Source organism: Sarcophilus harrisii, chromosome 1 (genome assembly GCF_902635505.1).
Source record: "Sarcophilus harrisii chromosome 1, mSarHar1.11, whole genome shotgun sequence".
In the NCBI taxonomy this organism is placed as follows: domain Eukaryota; kingdom Metazoa; phylum Chordata; class Mammalia; order Dasyuromorphia; family Dasyuridae; genus Sarcophilus; species Sarcophilus harrisii.
In genome coordinates this window covers 255143907-255164329 of record NC_045426.1, presented here as the reverse complement: position 1 = coordinate 255164329, position 20423 = coordinate 255143907, and the positions used below count along the sequence as shown (strand labels likewise).

The 20423-nt window shown below is 37.6% G+C and overlaps 1 protein-coding gene across 1 annotated transcript in view; it reads left to right on the top strand.

Annotated features, from left to right (window-relative positions):
• Window positions 1-20423, top strand: part of LOC100921839 (myosin-16) — an 88431-nt gene that overhangs the window by 38500 nt on the left and 29508 nt on the right. Inside the window, exons 17-27 of the mRNA XM_003761564.2 lie at window positions 3099-3186; window positions 3674-3791; window positions 4917-5037; window positions 9167-9303; window positions 12033-12114; window positions 13603-13776; window positions 15033-15260; window positions 15945-16049; window positions 16690-16776; window positions 17029-17174; window positions 19323-19413. Coding sequence (XP_003761612.1) covers window positions 3099-3186; window positions 3674-3791; window positions 4917-5037; window positions 9167-9303; window positions 12033-12114; window positions 13603-13776; window positions 15033-15260; window positions 15945-16049; window positions 16690-16776; window positions 17029-17174; window positions 19323-19413 — 1377 coding nt within the window. The remainder of the gene's footprint in view (window positions 1-3098; window positions 3187-3673; window positions 3792-4916; window positions 5038-9166; window positions 9304-12032; window positions 12115-13602; window positions 13777-15032; window positions 15261-15944; window positions 16050-16689; window positions 16777-17028; window positions 17175-19322; window positions 19414-20423) is intronic.

Genomic DNA, 20423 nt, shown 5'->3' with positions numbered 1-20423 from the left:
TACCAAGCCCACTAGATCAAAGTATATGAATATTTTAGTCACTGTTAGCAGAATTCCAAATTGTTTTGCAGACTCATTGAATCAATTCCAACAGTAATTAAAATGATCTTCCCCATAATCCCTCCAAAATGGACTATTTTTATTTTTTGTAATCTTCAACAACTTCCTAGGTATGAAATAAAACTAGAGAATGCAACAATGTTGGACTTGGGGTCAAGAAGACTTGAATTCAAATTCAGTGGCTCTTCTGCAGAGGAGTATCTAATCTCTTCATATATTTCTCTACCACCATAGAACCATATGAAGTATAAGTGCATATGGGTTTTTCTTTCTTTCTTTCTAAGCATGAGTTCTGGAGATTTCCAGTTGTGATAAAGTTAGCACTTCTGTTCTTATCAGAATCACTGTGAGGTGGGTGTTATCACTGAATTTTTTAGGCAAAAAATGAAACCCAGAAACAAATGTGATTTATACAAAGTAGGAACTTAATAAAGGAGTGTTTTTTTTAAAGTCAGAAACAAATAAAAACAACTAAATAACAACATTAAATGAGCAATAGTTAAATGAATTGTGGGATGTGAATACAATGAAAAATTGTGCTTTAAGAATATAAAGAATATCAAGAAGCATCAGAAGGCTTATATGAGAGTTGATAGAAAATGAAATTAACAGAACTAGAAAATCAAAAAATACAATATTGACAACAATATAAATAAAGGCAAAAATGTCAAAAAAAATCAAATTTAGCAATGGATAATCTATAATGACCAAGTGTGATCTCAAAGAGAAAATATATTGCCCCTTTCTCAGAGGTCAATGATTACAGGTGTGGAACACTGTATACAGTGTCAGATTTTATGGATGTGTTGGTTAGTTTTATTGAACTTTTTTCTTTCTTTTTTGTCATATAGGATAGCTTTTGGGGTGGGGGAAAGTAGAAGGATACATTGCAGTATGAAGGTGAGCCAAAAACAAAAGATAGCAGCAAAAAATTTTTAAAAGGCAAAAATAATAGGCACTGAATTAAAAAATGAAAGGCTAAAGCAAAGAAAGTCACCATATAGCCGTATGAACTGTAATTGCAGCTGGATTTTTCTTTCTTTCTAAGAATGACTTTTGGAAACCTAGAGACTTTTATCAATATAAGCTATACTTTGGTATTTGTAAAGTGACTTGTAGTAACTGTGAAGTAGGTAGTCCAATGAGAATCATAAATTTATAACTAGAAGGGTCTTTGTGGCCAGTCTGTCCAATCCTCTCATTTTCCAGAGGAGGAACTGAGTCTTAGGAAATTTTCATGATTGGCCCATACAATGAAAAATGTTGAAAAGAGTCAAGTTCATCCCAGTTAATCATCAAATAATTTTGTTGTTGCTGTATACAATGTTCTCTTGATTCTGCTCACTTTACTTATCATCAGTTTATGTAAGTTATTCCAGGCTTTTCTGAAATCAGCCTGCTGGTCATTTCTTATAGAATAATAATATACCATTACATTCATATTCCGTAACTTAGTCAGTCATTCCCCAACTGAAGGGCATCCACTCAATTTCTAATTCCTTGCCACTACAAAAAGGGCTGTTACAAACATTTTTGCACATTTTTGCACCTTTTTTATTATTTCTTTGGGAAACAGACCCAGTAGAGACACTGTTGGATCAAAGGGTATGCACAGTCTGATAACCCTTTGGGCATAGTTTGAGGTAAATATTCACAGCATTCAAAATTTCTCCACTTTCTTGATTTTGGAATCAATTGTGAGACAGTGAGACCCTAGTAGGACTGCCATAGCATAGTGTACCCACATTAAGGAAGGCCCCGTGGTCTATGAACAAAGCAGAATTGCAGTAGCTTAAAAGAAAAGTGAGATGTACAAATTTGTACTCCAGCTATTCATGTGGACTCTTTGTGCCCAGCCTGTGTTAGAGTCTTCTCAGTTCGGATTGGTCTGATCGGTCACACTCAGACACACTAAACTTTGATCCATCAAAGTGATGTGATTTTAGTTTTCTTTGACAACAAAGGATAACAACCAACTACTGAGGCAATGAAACAGTATAGTGGCTAGTGCACTGACCCCATCCAGTCTGGAAGATCTGAGTTCAAATCCTCCCTGAATGACCCTGGGTAACTCACATGACCTCAGTTTCCTCCCCTGTAAAATGGGGATATTAACAGCATCTATCCCCTCAGGTCATTGTGGGGATCAAATGAAATAATGGAGGTAAACTGCTTTGCAAACCTTTAAACACTACAAATGCTAGTTATTATTATTCAGCTCAGATTAGTATGTCCTTTTTTATAAATATGAACTCATTTGATCCTTCCAACAGTCCTGAGAAGTGGGCATTATTATTATTTCCCCTAGTTTATAGATGAGGAAACTGAGGCAAATGGAAGCTGATTTGCCCATACATGCTAGTAAATGTCTGAGGCTGGTTTTGAACAGAGGAAGATGAGTCTTCCTAACTCTAGCCCTAGAGTTATCCATTTATCATCTAACTGCTCCTCTTTAATTGGTTGGGCCAAGTTGAGGGTCAAGAAGAGCAGAAATTTCAGAACCTTCCTTTTACCACCAAGTGTTGGATTCTATTGAAATATGTCCAATACTCTTCCTGCCTATGTGTTATGGGGGTACAATGGAAAGACAGCAGAACTTTGAGCCCCAACATTTATTTAATAGTTGTGTGATCCTGAGCAATTTTATCTTATATAAAAACAGAGATTCTAATCATAAAGATAAAGAACTCAAGTTCAAATCCTGTGTGATTCTGGGCCAATCATGAAAACTTTCTGCAGCTTAATTCTTTCTCGGGAAAATGAGAGGGAGGGACAAAATGGCCCTTGAAGCTCTTCCCAGTTTTAATTCTATGATCCTCATTGAACTGCATATGACTTCATAGGACTATTGAAGAAAGAAAGTACTTTATTGTTTTTAAATGTTCAATTTTTATTTCTTGTTCCTTAAGCATCCATTGAGAAAGCAAGAAATGTTATCCATTAGTAAAGCACTTTATAAATAGCAAAACATTTCTTTTCATCAGTAAATGAGAGCTACTATTATTTCCTCACTGACTTCATTTCTTCTCCACCCCCAGGAACAGCTGAACAAACTGATGACCACATTGCACAGCACTGCCCCCCATTTTGTCCGATGCATTGTCCCTAATGAGTTCAAACAGTCTGGTAAGTGCTTGAGGTTGGGGCGTAGGGAGTTCTCAGAATCTGAGAAGTGCCTGTACTGACCAGCTTGTTTCCCAAACCAGTGATTTACTCAATATAGTCCACTTTCAATTAGTGGGCAAGTGGAAGAGGAACTGAGGATGCCAGACAATGAATAATCTAAAATTAATTCTGTCTCTGGCTTTGTAATGCTGTGAGACACCTACTTAGTCAGAGACCACACAGACAAGCACATACACACAATCAGACATTCACAATCTGCCTTTGTATATTTGGTTGAGAGTGACTGTTGAGCCCTGTTGAGAGTGACTTGGAATCCAGTTGGACAGTGAGTTGGACCCCTTTCTATCTCCTAAAGGTGTCACACATCATCATGAATGGGTGCACTGTGCCAACTTTCAAGCTGTGTTTCCCTGGGTGGGAGTTGTCCATCTGTCCCATCTGCTAGGGGAGGACTCACTGTCTCATACCTATGACTTTGTTTTGTCAGGGGTGGTGGATGCTCACTTGATCATGCACCAGCTGGCTTGTAATGGTGTCCTGGAAGGTATCCGTATTTGCAGGAAGGGTTTCCCTAACAGATTACAATATCCTGAATTCAAACAGAGGTAAGCATCACCTTTCTGATTCCCAACAGCAATCATTTATGCTCCTTCACCAAGAGCTTTTAGGTTGCTACATAGGTTGAAATATTTTTGGAAATATTTTCTTTTATGTTCTTTTCTCCCTCTTCTGCCCCATCTCAGAAAGAAAAGTTGCTACTGTGGTCATTTACTCTCACTTGCAGAAATTCCCACTTGAAAGGCATGATTTTCTCAATTAACTTTAAAAACAACATGTCTCACTGAGAGAGAAATAAACAAGCTTTAAAAAAAAACTTTTTCACCCTCTTAAAAATTTATTTATTTATTTTGAACACACATTGCTTTATAAATCATGTTGGGAGAGAAAAATCAGAACAAAAGGGAAAAAACCCTGGGAAAGAAAAAAAAAAGAAAAAAGAAGTGAGCATAGCAGGTGATGATTTACATTCAATCTCCATAGTTCTTTTTCTGGATTCAGATGGCATTTTCTATCCAAAGTCTTTTGGGATTGCTTTGGATTAGTGAACCACTGAGAAGAAACAAGGCTTTCATTCATTGATCTTGCACATTCTTGCCGTTATTGTATACAATGTATATTCCTGGTTCTGCTTGTTTTGGTTAGCATTAGTTCATGTCAATCTTTTCAGGCTTTTCTAAAATCAGCCTATTAATCATTTTTTATAGAACAAATATCCCATTACCTTTACATACCACAATTTGTTCAGCTTTCCCCAATTGATGGGTTCATTTTCCAATTCTTTGCTACCACAAATAGGGCTGCTAGAAACATTTTTGCACACGTAGGTCTTTCCCCCTCCTTTAAGATTTCCTTGGGATACAGACCCATTAATGGCACTGTTGAGTCAAAGCTCTCCAGAATGGACGGATCAGTTTACAACTCCACCAACAATGTATCAGTGTCCCATTTTTCCCACATCCCCTCCAACATTTGTCATTATCTTTCCCTGTCATCTTAGCCAATCTGACAGGTGTGAGGTGATACCTCAGTATTGTTTTAATTTGCATTTCTCTACTCAATAGTGGTTTAGATGAACAAGTTTTCTGAATATGGAAAATCTCTGTCTTGAGTTCTGCAATGACTCCTGTTTGAATGAAACATACCTCTCACTCTTACCTTCCTCTATTTAGATACCAAGTCTTGAACCCCAATGTGATCCCTCAGGGATTCGTGGACAATAAGAAAGCCTCAGAACTTTTGCTTGGCTCTATTGACCTAGATGTGAATGAATATAAAATTGGACACACCAAGGTAGATTTTTCTGCATGCACTATTCTTTTCTAAAGTCAATGGGCAGTAACATTATAATGGAAAGTATACTGAGTTTGGAGTCTAAAGGATCTATATTCGAATCTTACCCCTGACAACCAGTGCTGTGTGATTTGGGCATCCTGAGCTTCCTTATCAGTAAAATGTGAAACCCTGTTTGTTACACGTACACAGTCAGAGACTACCTGGACAAGCACATACACACAAACATTCATGAATGGCCTTCATATCTATTGCCAGGGCCCTCAGATCTCAGCCTTGTTAAGAGTTGCTAGGAATCTGGTTGGGCAGTAAAGGTAGGGAGATCTCCCCTGCCCCTGAGGGTAAGGAAAGTAGACTAGATGACTTCAGAGATTACTTCTAGCGCTGTCTTTAAACCTTAACCATCACTATCTTAGTATCATTCCAAAAAATCTGAGAATGAATGAATGAAAAAATTCTTATTAAGCACTTATTTTGTGCCAAGCATTAGGCTAAGTGCTAGGGATATAAACAGAAAATTAATCCTTCCTACTCTCAAGAAGCCCACACTATAATTGGAGATGATACATAGATGAAGAGAGTTCAGCTGCGAGGCAAATGAAAGGGTCCAAAATCCTAAAAATGAAATAGAGGGGTGGGAGGCAGTGTCCAGTTGTTGCCTTATAAGAAAAAGCTCTTCCATAATATAATAAGAGTGCCTCATTAAGAGAACAGAATTTGGCCTGGGGCAGTAGCATTAACTTGTGTGGGAGAGGAGCCCATGGGGTCATCAAGCCCATCATTCCAAACCACCCACAACCCAAAGCCCCCGAGCACCCTGCCAACAACCCTTATTCATTCTTGACTCAGAGGAGAGGTCACCACCTGACTCTGGTTCATGAGTCATCGGGGTTGTTCTTGGTTTGGGTGCCAAATCCTGGTCCAGCCAAGCTTTGTCAGGCTTCTTCTTTAGGCTGGATAGGGTGGATGGAATGAGCATTCCCTTAAAAACCCAGGGGGATGGAGTTGCTCATCTTCCCTTTTCTTCATGATCAATACCAATCATCTGAGTGGTTTGAAAGAATGGGGTTGAGCTTGTGGATGGGTCAGCTGTTGATGGAATCTCAGAGTTGAAAAAGATCTCAGAAGGCATCTAGTCCAACCTGTGTGGATTCCCTGGACAGTATGCCCCATAGATTGCCATTCGGACAAGGGATTCAGTTAGCCTCCATATATATATATATACATATATATATATATATATATATATATATGTGTGTGTGTGTACATATATACATATATATGCACATATATATAGCATATAGATGTATATAGATGTGTATGTACATGTGTGTAGGTATAAGTATTCATGTGTATATATATATATATATATATGTACACCTGTATGTACATAGGTATATATATACACACATGTATGTGTTTATATATACAATATTGCATGTGTATATAAATAAATATATATATATAAATATAAATATATATGTATAAATATATATACATATGTATATAATACATTTACATATATACATATATAAAATATATATTTTATATAAATATAAATATGTATAAATATATACATGTATATATGTATGTATATATTTGATATGTATATATTTTCATATATATGTGTATATATCTATATATGTTTATTCCCAGAAGTGAAGCCAGTATCACATTTAATGTACTAATAAAACTGCTCTCATTTCATACAAATATATTGCACCCAATTTCTACTAATCAAAGTGTCTGGCATATGGTGATCCTGAATTCAAGTGAAAGTTAGCAACAGAAGCTGGGAGCCTACTGAGTATTAATCTTCCAGTTCCTAAGAATCACAGATATAATCACCAAGGGAAAGCTAGGAATTATTTAAACACACATACATATTTTAAGTAATTTGAGACCTTTCCCTCACATGTATAATCATCATCATCATAATTTATATTTATACAACATATAAGCCTTTTTTAGCTTTTATTTTTATTGATCTCTTCTTTTTATATTACAATCATTTTCAAATGTGTCCCTTTTCATTCCCTTCCAACTCCTGACACATCCTAGCTGTGACTCTAGGAAAGTCATTTAATTTCTCATTTCTCTTCAAGGCCAATGTTATCAAACTGAAATAGAAATGAGGGCTACTAAGTCCTATATAAGGATCCCTGTGAGCAGCATGTTGATTTATAAAACCATAGATTCACATTATTATTGTTTTTTGGGGTTATTTTGTTAAATGTTTCCTAATTACATTTTAATCTGGTTTGGACCACATTTGGGAGTGCAGAGGGCAACATATTTGATAACTGCTCTATTCTCTAAGATGAGAGTTCTTAATCTTGTGTATCTTGGATCCCTTTGGCAATCTAGGGAAGCCTATGGATCCCTTCTCAAAATAATATTCTGAGATAATATTTGAAATAAAATAGACTTACAAATGAAGCCAGTTATATTGAAATACAGTTATCAAAAACCAAAGGGCAGTATGTGGTACAGGGCTTGGAATCAGCAAGATTTTGCCTAAGTTCCAATCTGGACTCAGACACGTAGTACCTGTGTGATGTGTAACTCTGTTTAAGTCACTTCAACCTGTTTGCTGCAGTTTCCTTATCTGCAAAAAAAAAAGAAAAAAAAAGCTGGACAAGGAAATGGCAAGCCACTACAGTATCTTTGCCAAGGAAACCCAACATGGGGTTATGAAATCAGATAAAATAATGACTAATTAATCAAAAACAATTTTAAAAAAGCAAGTACCTGGATTCCAGGGTGAGAACTCCTGTCAGTTGAAGAATATACATTGCATAGTAGGGACTTACTTGCATTGTTAAGAAGAGGTTTCCTTAGCCTATAAGTTCTTTAAACCAGTGAAATCACTGATCCAATCCCTGCTCCCTTTTCTTTACCTATTCAGTGAGCTATCTCTTATAACAGATTGAAAAGGAAAAAGAAGGGAAAAAGCAGTCCTGCAAAGCTAACCAATATGTCACTAATGACATATTCTAAATTAAGATTTGTCAAATGCTTTACAACTCAACATCCCAATGGTGCCCTGCAGCAACCCTGAGAAGTAGATGCTACAGGAATCATTAGCAGCCCCATATTTTACCTATACTCTCATTAAGCTTGGGTCAGGACAAATTGTAGCCAATTCAGGGTTTTTAACATCTTCAGAATCCATTAGGGATGGAGGAGTTCCCTAAGGGATCAAGAGAGAGCCTGGAGGCTGTCTCTCTGTGGAGTTTAAGGGCCCTGTCTCCAGCTAACAGAGATGAAAGGGACTGCTAGGAACATAGTCCATGGGTTTAGAGTTAGGTTTTTTAAAAAGGTGACACTCAGCCAGCTCAATTATTCCCAAGGTATATTAGTCACCCAGGCTGTCAGTCTCATTTTCCAAGTGTGAATCCTGATAAAGATTTTGGGGAGCAATATTGGGGTGGGTATCCAAAAGGAGTCCTTACCTACTTAAGGACTGGACACATTATCCACCTATTTTTTTTCCTTTCAGATATATAGATATTTATTTTTCTTTGTTTTCTATGCATACATGTGTTGAAAAGAAGGGAAGGGAAGGAAAATGAAGAGAAGGGGGCAAAGGTAAGAAAAAGAAAAGGAAAGGAGAGGAGAGGAAAAAGAAGAAAGGAGAGGAGAGGAATGAAAAGAATGAGATGATATTTCTCAAAAGATTCTCCATCTCTCTACTTTGGGCACTTTTACTAGTTGTCTCCTCATTTCTGGAATGCTCTTCTTCTCATCTTTACCTTCTGGATTCCCTTGGTTTCCCTCCTCCTACAGAACACCTTTTATTCTTTCCTTTAGTTTTCCCTTAATACTAGTGCCTCTCCTCTCTTGATTATTTCCAATTTAGTCTACATAGAACTTGTTTGTTCATAATTATTTGTATGCTATCTCCCCCATTAGCCTGAGCTCCTAGAAAGCAGGAATTGTCTTTTGCCTTTCTTTGTATTCCCAGAATTTAGCACAATGTCTGACACATGGTAGATATTTAAAATAATTTTTGCTTTCCTGACTACCTGCTCTGCTTAACACTGAAAACTCTCTGAAGTAGCTGCCTTCAAGCAAGAGTCATATTTTTGGAAACCAAGGCCTCCAGACTGCTGTCTTGCTTTCCTAGGTATTCTTCCGGGCTGGAATCCTGGCCAGACTGGAAGATATGCGAGATGAACGCTTGGCCAAAATCATGACGATGCTTCAGTGCCGACTCCGAGGTTTCCTGATGAGAATTGAATTCAAAAAAATGCTGGAAAGAAGGTATCATCTTTCCTGTCTCCCCTCCCCAATCTTTTCAGTTCTTTTAACTTCACTTGTTAGAAGACACTATAGATTGTACTTCAATCTCTTCCCCAGTCCTAAACAACAGTTGACACCCTCTTGGGATAGCTCAGCAATACAGGAGTAATAATAACAATGGCCAACATTTAGAGGTTGCTCAATGGTTTGCAAAGCACTGTACCTATGTTATTTTATTTTATCTTCACCACAACCCCATAAGGAAGATGCTATGATTATCCTCATTTTACAGATGGGGAAACAGCCTGAGAGTGATTAAAAAATTTGATTAAATAAGAAAATGTCTGAGGCAAGATTTGAACTCAGGACTATCCTAATTTTAGTTCTCATACTCTATCCACTGCTCCACTCTAAACATGGTAAACACTGACAGTCTTACTCCTTCTTGTGAGCCATCTTCTCAGCAAAGAATCAAAAGATGAATACTTTAATCTTAGCTGGGGGAAAGGGGTCTGGAGGAGAGAAAATGAGGAACAGTGTCAACATAGAAGATATAATGAAAGAAAGATTGGAAGGTAAGGGAAAAGGCAGTGGCAGAGAAGAAGAAATAGGATCTGAAGTGGGTTTTGAAAGAGTTCTCTCTCCTGATTTGTCTTCATACCTGAAATTTCCACCATTAGATTTAGTTCTCACTGATCTTTTGTAGACACATTCATTCTAACTGGGTTAAGGCATTTATTTAAATTACTGGAGAGAGACATTTCCTTATTTGGGACTTAATTTTGTTTGCCCTTTTTATAAGAATTGAAAAATATTAATTTAAACTTAAATGTAAACTGAGAAAAAAGGAACATTTCTATGAACATACCAGAACAAAGAGGATTAAATACAAAACCATGGATTTCCATTTTAAGTTGTTTAATTTTTAAAGCTATATAATAAATACTATACGTTGTTTTCAAAGTTACCCAGCTTTGCTATGCTTCCTTCTAAGTTTTTCTTTTGTTCTTTGTTATTCACCTTTTTCTTTTTTTAGTAGCATCTTATTTTTCCAAATACATGTAAAGACAGTTTTCAACATTTATTTTTGTAAAACTTTGTGTTCCAAGTTTTTTCCCTGCCTCCTTTACCTCTCCTTTCCCCAAATCAGCAAGCAATCTGGTATAGGTTAAATATGTATGCACTTTTTTTTCTCCTTCTCTCTGCATCCTGCCCTAGAGAAGGCAACAATTAAACCACATACACACACACATATATAAACACACATACATATATATGTATATATATTATGAGTTTTTTCTCTGGAGGTATATAGCATCTTCCTTTATAAGCCTAAATCTTTCCATGTTTTTCTAAAAATCAACTTGCTCATCATTCTTACAGCCCAATAATATTTCATTGCAATAATATACAATAATTTGTTTAGCCATTCCCCAATTGAAGGACATCTATCATTTTAACTAATCTGATGGGTGAAAGATAATATCTAAAAGTTGTTTTAATTTGCATTTCTCTCATCACTAATGATTTAGAGCATTTTTTCATGACTATAATATAGTTTTGACTTCCTCATCAAAAAACTGCCTGTTCCTATTCTTTGATCATTTATTAATTGGGGAGTTTGCTTTTGTTTATTGAGACATCCAGGAGGCATCTCTACTAGGTGATGAAGTAGATAGAGCACTGGCTTTAGAGCCAGGAAGAACTGAATTCAAAGTCTACTGTAGGCACTTACTAGCTGCGTGATCTAGAACAATTCACCTAATCTTTCTCTTCACTTTCCACGTTAATAATAGAATCTATCTCACAAAGGTGTTGTGAAGATCAAATATTATATGCATCAAGTGAAAATCAAATATTATATGAATCAAATGTGTATGTGTGTGTAAAATTCTTTGCAAACCTAAAAGTGCTGCACAAATTATATTTATCAATTACTATCCTAGGACACCCAATAGAGAGATTACTAGGACAAATAAAATTTGATGGCCATGGAGGGGAGGAAAGGGAAGAATATTGAGGGGGGAAAAGTCTGGGATCTGGGATGCTGGTAGCCCAGTTGGATGCTCCCAAAGAGATCCCTAAGAAGCCAGGGTCCAACATCTGGGCTAGCTCTGGACACTTCAGGATGTACACAGAGGAATATTACAAATGGCAGGGGGCTGCCAAAGACAAACTTTGCTAACATTCTAATATTGTCTAGGGTCAACTCTATGTAGCAGATTTTCCTTATCTTTCCTTCAATATACCTGATACTCAGTTCCTTTCAATGCATGCCTTCATAATCATGGTATTATTCTTCCCTCCCTGACCTGCCATCATGATTCAGGTTCTAACAATAATATTTTTTTTGGTTACCATGACACAACTATTATTCTCATTATCCTGACTTTCTTATTTTCTGAAGATCAGTAAGTGAAGAAATAAATGATCTCTCTAGAGTCAGTGCCCCACCCTTCCCAAACTTCCAACAGCTGTCTAGGAATGGACTTTGCATTTCATCGTCTGTCCCCTTATCTTGCTGATGACTGCATTTTTCTGATTGCTATCCTGATCCCCTTGCTGTCTCGCCAGATTCATTGCTCACAGTCCCGAGACAGAACAAGGAGAGATGATGCATCTCTAGAATGTATCTTCATGTCTGAACAATGCCTACCACCTACTCCCTTCTTTACCCATTCCCCTTCCCCCAGGTACTGATACTACCCTCCCCATCCCCAACTCATGCAATCCCTTGGGTTTCATTACAGACTCGGCCTGAAAGTCATCCAGAGAAATGTACGCAAGTTCCTGCAGCTTCGGTTCTGGGGCTGGTGGAAACTATACAATAAGGTGAGAGGAGAAGCATGTAACAAGCTCAGGCTCCCACTGATGCACAAGAGAGCTCATAGTAGGAAGAGTCTTAGCTTCCTCTTCTGTAAAATTGGCCTAGCATTAGATTACTTCTAAAGTTCTCAAGCCTTTTTTATGTCATGGTGAAATCTGGACCCCTTCTTAGAATAATGTTTTAATTTTTTAATTTATTTTTAAAATTTTAAAAATAGTATTCTGTTTTTCCAAATACATGCAAACATTCACCCCTGCAAAACCTTGTGTTCCAAATTTTTCTTTCTCCTTCCCAAAATAACACATAGTCCAATATAGGTTAAACATGGGCAATTCTTTTAAACATGTTTCCATAGAATAATGTTTTCAAATATATAAAATAATATATAGGATTGAAAAGGAAACCAATTCTATTAAAATCAGTTAACAGAAAGGTTTTGAAAAACAAACAAACAAAAAAAACAACAAATAACTGAACCCCAGATTAAGAACCCTTGTTCTAAGGTATCTTCTAGTTCTAACATTCTGTGATCCTATGATTAAAGCTTGAGTATCATTCTCCCCATTTGAGAACAGGAAGGGTCTGACTTCCTATACAGCCATATAAGGAATCTAGGAAATTGGGACTTCTCAGAAATAAGGAAAAGTTTTTCATCTGAGGGGAAGGGGGAGGCAGGCAGAGATAATGTATGTGTCTCAGAGGTAAAAGATTGATATAGTATATATTTCAAGACCTCCAATTCCAAATAAAACCTAACTATAAAGAAAAATGTTTTAATAGGAAAGTTTATTTTTGTTGTTGTTGTTATTCTTGTTCAGAAAATGTGATTTCTTCACTGGCATGAAGATTTCCCAGCGTGGAAATTCTATCTACTTATGTAGCTTGGCTACTCCATAAATTGTAGAGAATTTCCAGAGGACTATAAGAGATTAAATGACTGGCTCATGGTGCCAGAGATAATACACATTTAACATAGGGCTTGAACCCAGATTTTTCTGACCCTCTGCCATATTGATTCTTATACATTATGATATAAATGAGTAGAAAGTCCAAAATAGTCGTGTCCAAAGTACTAGTGGATTTAAAGATGGGCTCTTCACTCTCTCCCTGAGAATATAAAAGCAGCTTAGGCACACAGACCATTAAATACTATTTTTAGGTCCTGAACTCAACTTTGGCATTTGAATCCAACCTTTTTTTCTTGAAATTCAGTTCTCAAGAACAAAAATTTTCTCAGAAATATTCCCAAGAACATACTTTCTCTGCTGAGGTTACAGATGAGGTTAAGAACAATTATTTAGGCATTTTTACTTTAATCATGACTTTTTGGGGGCTGAAATCAATTCTATGGGACCAAGTGTAGTTTAAATAAGGTCAAATTGAGTCGGCTGACAAAGAATAGCATGTTCCTCTTTATTTATTTAATAGGTACAGCGGCTATCCCAGAGGAAACTGTCTCTCTAATCCTGTTATGGGCATTGCTTATCCTACAGGTTAAGCCTCTCCTGAATGTGGCTCGGCAGGAAGAGGAGATGAAAGCCAAGGAGGAAGAACTGAGGAATGCCATTTCCAAGACACAGGAGCTAATCAACAAGGTCAAGGAGCTGGAAGAAAAAACAGCCACACTCAGCCAGGAGAAGAATGATCTAACCATCCAGCTGCAGGCAGTACGTGAACTAAGAAATTGGGAGCAGAAGTTTCTAAGAGAAAGAGCCATCATTCTTCCCAATCTCCAGGGTCATAGTTCTGCCAGACAATTAGTCACACAGTGTAAAGAATAGAGAGATGAGGACAGAGGAAGCTTTTCTGAGAAGCTGTATCACATTGGGTCTATTAGCAAATCTGACTAATGGGAAGTTTCCTTTGCCTTCCCTTATACCCTAGGGCAACACCACCGAAGCCTGGGAGCGATGGCATCTCTATGAAAAAGCATGAAAAACCTTCATTAAGCATTTCTTTACATGGGCACCATGCCAGACACTGAATGAAGTGATTTGGACAGATAGGTTCCCTATCCCTCAGTTAAATAGTAATTAGTTGTATAGGGATAGAGATAAGATCTATGATTTCATTACTATAAGGAACTCTCAGATGAAGAAAATTCTTCTACCAGTTCGGTATAGCACCTTCTCTGCAATTTAGGTTCTTAGAGAATTGCCTGGAACATCAGGAAATGAAGTGTTTTGTCCAGGATCACACAACCAGTGGATGTCTAAGGCAGGACCCAAGTCATTCCAGCTTTGAGACCAGCTCTCTATCCATTATACCACACTGTTTCTTAATCAGATATAAAATGGCACATATAAAAATGGTATATAAAAATATTCTTTATAAAAATCAAATTGGGTCTAACCACTCCCCAACCCTAAACTTCTTAATGTCTGGCAAATATTTTGTTTTCCCCTACAGCTTTCTGAAAAATGATTATCTCACTTTTATCCTCACCACATCTTTGTTATTTAGAAGTTATATTATAACCCTCATTTTAGGATAGGGGAAACTGGGGCCTAGACACAATGGGTGATATGGTTGCTGAGTAGGGTAATCAGTGGCCTGCCTACTTATTTTTTGCTTCTTAAAGCACTTTCACATCTATTATCTTCATCTGACCCCTAAAGCAACTCCATGAAGTAGATATCCCTGTTTACTATTCTCATTTCATGGAGAAGGAAACTGAGGCACAAAGAATTGTGATGCAAGTTCACGTCAGGGCTATGACCAGAATCCAGAGTCTCTGATTTACAGCACCTGCCATTAAGCCCTGCCTTGAATGGCTTTTTCTTTCAATCCTCCCTTATACAGAACCAGAATGACACAAATCTTCTGCCAATTCAGAAATCACTCCTGGGCCCTTTGTAGAAAGGGTGTTGAGAGATCTTTTATGAATCCCATCCCTTTCACCCAAATTCCTTCCTTTGCTTAGGAACAAGAGAACCTGTCAGATGCAGAAGAACGCCTTACTCAGATGATGAAAACCAAAATGGATCTGGAGAGCCAAATTTCAGACATGAGGGAGAGGCTGGAGGAGGAAGAGGGTACGGCGGCTTCACTCAGTGCCACTAAGCGCAGGCTGGAAGGGGAAATGAGCGACTTGAAACGAGACCTCGAGGGCCTAGAAACTACATTGGCTAAGACGGAGAAGGAGAAACAGGTATTTTTGGGTCACTAGTGTTGTCAGCAATGCTGACTCTAACTTGGGAGCCCAGGGACAACCCGGCCCCTACCATCATTTCCAACCAGGTGCCATTTCTAAAGCCTCATTCATTAATTCTGAAGTGAAAACTGATAGTCAGAACTCTGAGTAAACACATGGAGAAGATGTCTATTCCAAGCCTGGCTGTTCATCTCCTTGCCTGTGATTGCCTCCTTCTCCTGCTACTGCCTTCCCATGATGCCAAAAAATGGGGCTTTCCTTTAGTCCCACGAACTCCCTCTTCTCAATAGGGAGAGTTCTTCCCATCAGCAGAGTTCACTCCCTCCCAAGTTCTTGCTCATTCCCTCTCCCCTAGCATAGCAGATTCCTCTTTTGGATGTGCACTTTAGTTCTTGTTATTAAGCTGCTGCTTCTGGGAATGAACCCGCTTTCTTGGAGACCCCTTGATGCTTTTCTAAGACTCAAGAGATGAATTTATTTTTTAGCTTACAAGTCTTAAAACTGCTTGGCCTTTGATATGCCTATCTTACCTCTCCACATGAGAAACTCTGAATGCTAAACAGGCTAATTTGTAATTGGACTGGACTTAGGAATTATCTTGTAGTTATCTCTTCACATTCTTAGAGATGGGATGACTTCCCACTTAGAAATACCAATATCTTCTATTCCCCAAATCTGTAGGCTTTGGATCACAAAGTGCGAACCTTGAGTGGTGACCTCTCCCTCCGAGAAGACTCTATTGCCAAGCTCCAGAAGGAGAAGAGGGCTCTGGAGGAGCTTCACCAGGTAGAAATATGCATTTGACTGGTTCTCATTCTTTATTGACTAAGAACTAAGTGGTGTGTGAAACCTGATGTTCCATATGGCAAAATTAGGCTGGACTTCTTTCAAGTTTCATTCCAAATATCCCATGCTTTTTAAGGGGGTTAGGGCACCCTTTAGGTCCTGGGAGAGGCTGTATGGTGAACAGTGATGACTCTGACATTGCAGGATGATGTAGAGTTACTGAATAAATATCCAGCATATCAAACACTCAATACTAATAAAACCATTCTGGTACTACAGTCAAAACACCTGTGTTCAAATCTCACTTCTGATATTGCCTGTGAGATATTGGGCAAGTCCTTTAGCTTAGTCTCAATTTCCTTAACTGGAAAATAAGGAGATTGGACTAGATGGCCTTTCATGTCTCTTTCAGCTTAAATTTATCAGTCAGCTATTTGAATTTAGATTGGCTTTCTGCAGTAATAGACTCTATTCTATATTGGGCAAAATAACCCAAGATTAGCTACTAAGGATCAACATTGATTCAGTCAGTTATGACCACTCCAATCCTTCTGGGAGGGACTCCTTATAAAAGATAGAGGCCCTTATCTCTCTGCATACTCTCTCCATCATCAACTTCTGGGGATTTCTTTCTTTCCAGAAAACTCTTGATGACCTACAAGCTGAGGAAGACAAGGTGAATCATCTAACGAAAAATAATAGCAAACTTGGCACTCAGATCCATGAGGTGAGACCCAGTTAGGGTAGGGTTCTTTTGCTTGAACAATGAAATTCATCCCCATCTTGGAAATGCTCTTTCCTACTTGGGTAGAAGTAATGTGGAAGGTGGGAAAGGCCTTTCTTGTTCTTCCAGAGTTTATAGTAGCTCTGGTGAAGCTCCTACAGCTTCCTCCTGGTAGAAATCCTGTGTGCCTTTTGCCTAGATTTTTTTCTCATTCTTGTCTGTGATTTCCCTCCATGACCTTTCTTGTTTTCATAGCTGGAAGACAACTGGGAACAAGAAAAGAAGATACGAGCTGAAGTAGAGAAGGCCCGCCGGAAAGCTGAGAGTGACCTGAAGATGACCATTGATAACCTTAATGAGATGGAGAGAGCTAAGCTAGATCTGGAGGAGGTGGTTAAGAAGTACGTGCTTTTTATGTACAATTTAGTTATAAAGAGGCAGCGGTGCATAGTGGAAAGGGAAATTGATAGATTAGATAGGTATATTGATAGGTAGGTAGTTAAGTAGATAGATAGAATGAACATTTTTAAAGTGTTTAATGAATGCTAGGCCCTGTGACTTGGGATATAAATATGAATAAAGCAGTCCCCACTCTTAAGGTAGTGATTCTAATTCTAGATTTAGAATCCAAATTCTAGAATCTACATTCTAATGAGGGAAAACAAAATAAAAGGGGATCTAGAAATGGGGTTGGGAGAAGAGAGGAGTGGAATAGAGAGAAGAAGAGAGCCAACTTTAAAGTCAAAAAGTTGTTGTTCAGTCATTTGAATTATGTCCAACTTATGATGACCCAGTTGAGGATTTTCTTAGTAAAGTTATGGGAATGGTTTACCGTATCCTTCTCCAATTCAATTGTCTCAGGAAACTGAGACAAAGAGTAAAGTGACTTGCTCAGGGTCTCACAATTAGTATCTGAAGTTAAATTTGAATTCAGGTCTTCCTGATTCCAGGCTTGGTGCTCTCTCCATTGCACACCTAGCTATTCCAAGTCAAGAAGACCAATGTTCAAGTCAGACCTCTGACAATAATGTAGGTGTGACTTTAGCCAAGTCATTTAGCTTCTGTGTCCCAAACAACTCTCTAAAACTCTGTATTGCAAAGATTCTTCTGACCTCTAATGGTCAAGGGTGTTTCTTCATCTGGGATTTCCCTTTACCACTAAAATCATATGTCAGGTAAAAGGCCAAAAAATGAAAAACTTATCAATTTTAGAGCACTAAAATTGCCCAAGGAAAACACTTACATGGTACAGATTTGCCTCAGTTATAAAGACACACATTTCTTTGGAGGCACTTTCTTTACAAATCCCTATCAAGTAGGTGGTACTAGTAGGTGTATTACTATCCCATTTGACAAATTATTTGACAAAATATTTGACAAATGAAAACGCAGATAAGGCAAAGAAGGATTATATAATAAAGGATGATACTTGGATTCAAATCCACATTTTTTGACTCATATTAAATACTCCTTTCATCACATTACTGTCTTCCCAACTGACCTGATCTTATGGCCTAATTAAGCACTTATCACCTGAATGCAGCACTCATTGACAGAGTCTATACTTTTTGCTGAAAAGCTGACAATCTTTTGGGGATATTAAAAAATGGTCCCTTTTGCTTTTGCATTGTCTTCATTTCCAAAGAGATCCTTTCAGTCTCCCCTTTTTAGAGAGATATCTCTTGTAACACAATATAAAAAGATTGGGAAGGAAATAGCTTAGCAAAACCAAGCAATACACAAAACCAAGCCTGACAATATATGTATCCATACTCTCCCACCTCTCAAACATGGGGAGAGGAGGATTTCTTTTCTTATCTCTTCTTTGGAAATAATCTAGGTCATAATTACAAAACAATCAGTGGTGGTTCTTTTAATTTTCAATGTTGTAATCACTGTGTATATTGTTTTCCTGGTTTTACTCTCTTTACTTGGAATCAATTCATATAAATCTTCCTGTATCTCTCTGTAGTAATTACATTTGTCATTTCTCCCAAAAAGAATAATATTCTATTACATTCATTTTCAACTACATTCACACATCACAATTTATTTAATCATTCTCCCCAAAACAGGCATTTACTTTGTTTCCAATTCTTTACTACTACCAAAAAAGTGCTACTACAAATATTTTAGTATACATGGGACCTTTATTTCTATCTTTGACCTCTTTGAGGAATATGCCTATTGTAGAATTTCTGGGTCTAAGGACATGGACCTTTTATTCACTATTTTAGCATAATTTCAAATTACTTTTCAGAATAATCAGACCAATTCACAGGGAAAAAAATTTATAATTTTTCTCTACAAACCTAGACCTGAAGATTTTGCTAAAGGGTCTGACTGATCCACAGAACAAGAAAATGCTTTCCTAGAGAGGTCCCTTAGAGGAGAAAAAGGAGGAAGAACATCTTTTCAATGGCAAGAAAAGGAATATTTCCTTCCCTCCTCCCCCAAGACTTTTTCTTGAATTCTATGCTGGCTCTAGAAACCTTTCCTAAGAGTGAAATCCCACCTCTGACATATACTTTGTTTTATTTTCTCCTTAGAAGAGACATGGAAATCAATTCTGTCAATTCCAAATATGAGGATGAACAGTCTCTGAATTCCACGCTGCAAAGGAAACTGAAAGAACATCAGGTATAGCAAGAAAAGAGAAGCCCAGATCTCACCCCCAAATCCAAATCATTTTCTTTTTCCTTCTGTACACTACACCATCTGTTTTAATCCATGAATTATCAATCAGTAAATCAAATGATTGTTTATTAAGCCCCTAATATGTGCCAAGTGTTGTGCTAAGTATTGAACATACAAAGAAAGACAAAACCATGGACCTTGCCCTCAAGAAGTTTACATTCTAATGGAAGACAATATGTAAATAACTAGATGCATACAAGACATATCCAGTGTAAATAGGATATTCTCAGAGGGAAAGTACCAGCAGTGGGAGGGGTCGACAAAGGTCTCTTGCAGAAAGTAGGATTTGAAGGAAGCCACGCAAACTAAAATCCAGGTATAAGAGATGATATCCAGGAGGCACGATTAATAGTCAAGGATAGGACCCACTGCAACATTTTTTACCTTGAAATAAATTATAAATTGAAGAGACTGGATGAATTGGCCTCTGAAGTCCCTCCCAGTTCTAGTCCCTATGCCTAGAAAAAGGCAAACTAGCTGTCAAGTATCTGTAGCTTTCAGCTTGTCCAAAGAAATTTGGCTCATATTAGAGGCATCTGATGGCATAGTGAATAGAAAATTGAACCAACCTCTATTCAGGAAGACCTGAGTTCAAATCTAACTTTAGAGACTGATTAGCTAGGTGATCCTCAACAAGTAACTCTGTCTGCCTCAGTTTTCTCTATGGTAAAATGGGGATAATAAATGAACAACCTCCCAGAATTGTTGAGAGGAACAAGTAAGATAATTGTAAAGCACGTAGCACAATAGAAGTTATTTCATAAGTTTTTCCTTCCTTCCTTCCTTCCTTCCTTCCTTCCTTCCTTCCTTCCTTCCTTCCTTCCTTCCTTCCTTCCATGTTTATCTTACAGTCTTGTAAGAATTCGATTCAGCAAACATTAAGTGCCTATTCTGTCAGGGACTCTGCCAGTTACTAAGAATATAAAGAAAAAATTAAACACTACCTGCGTTCA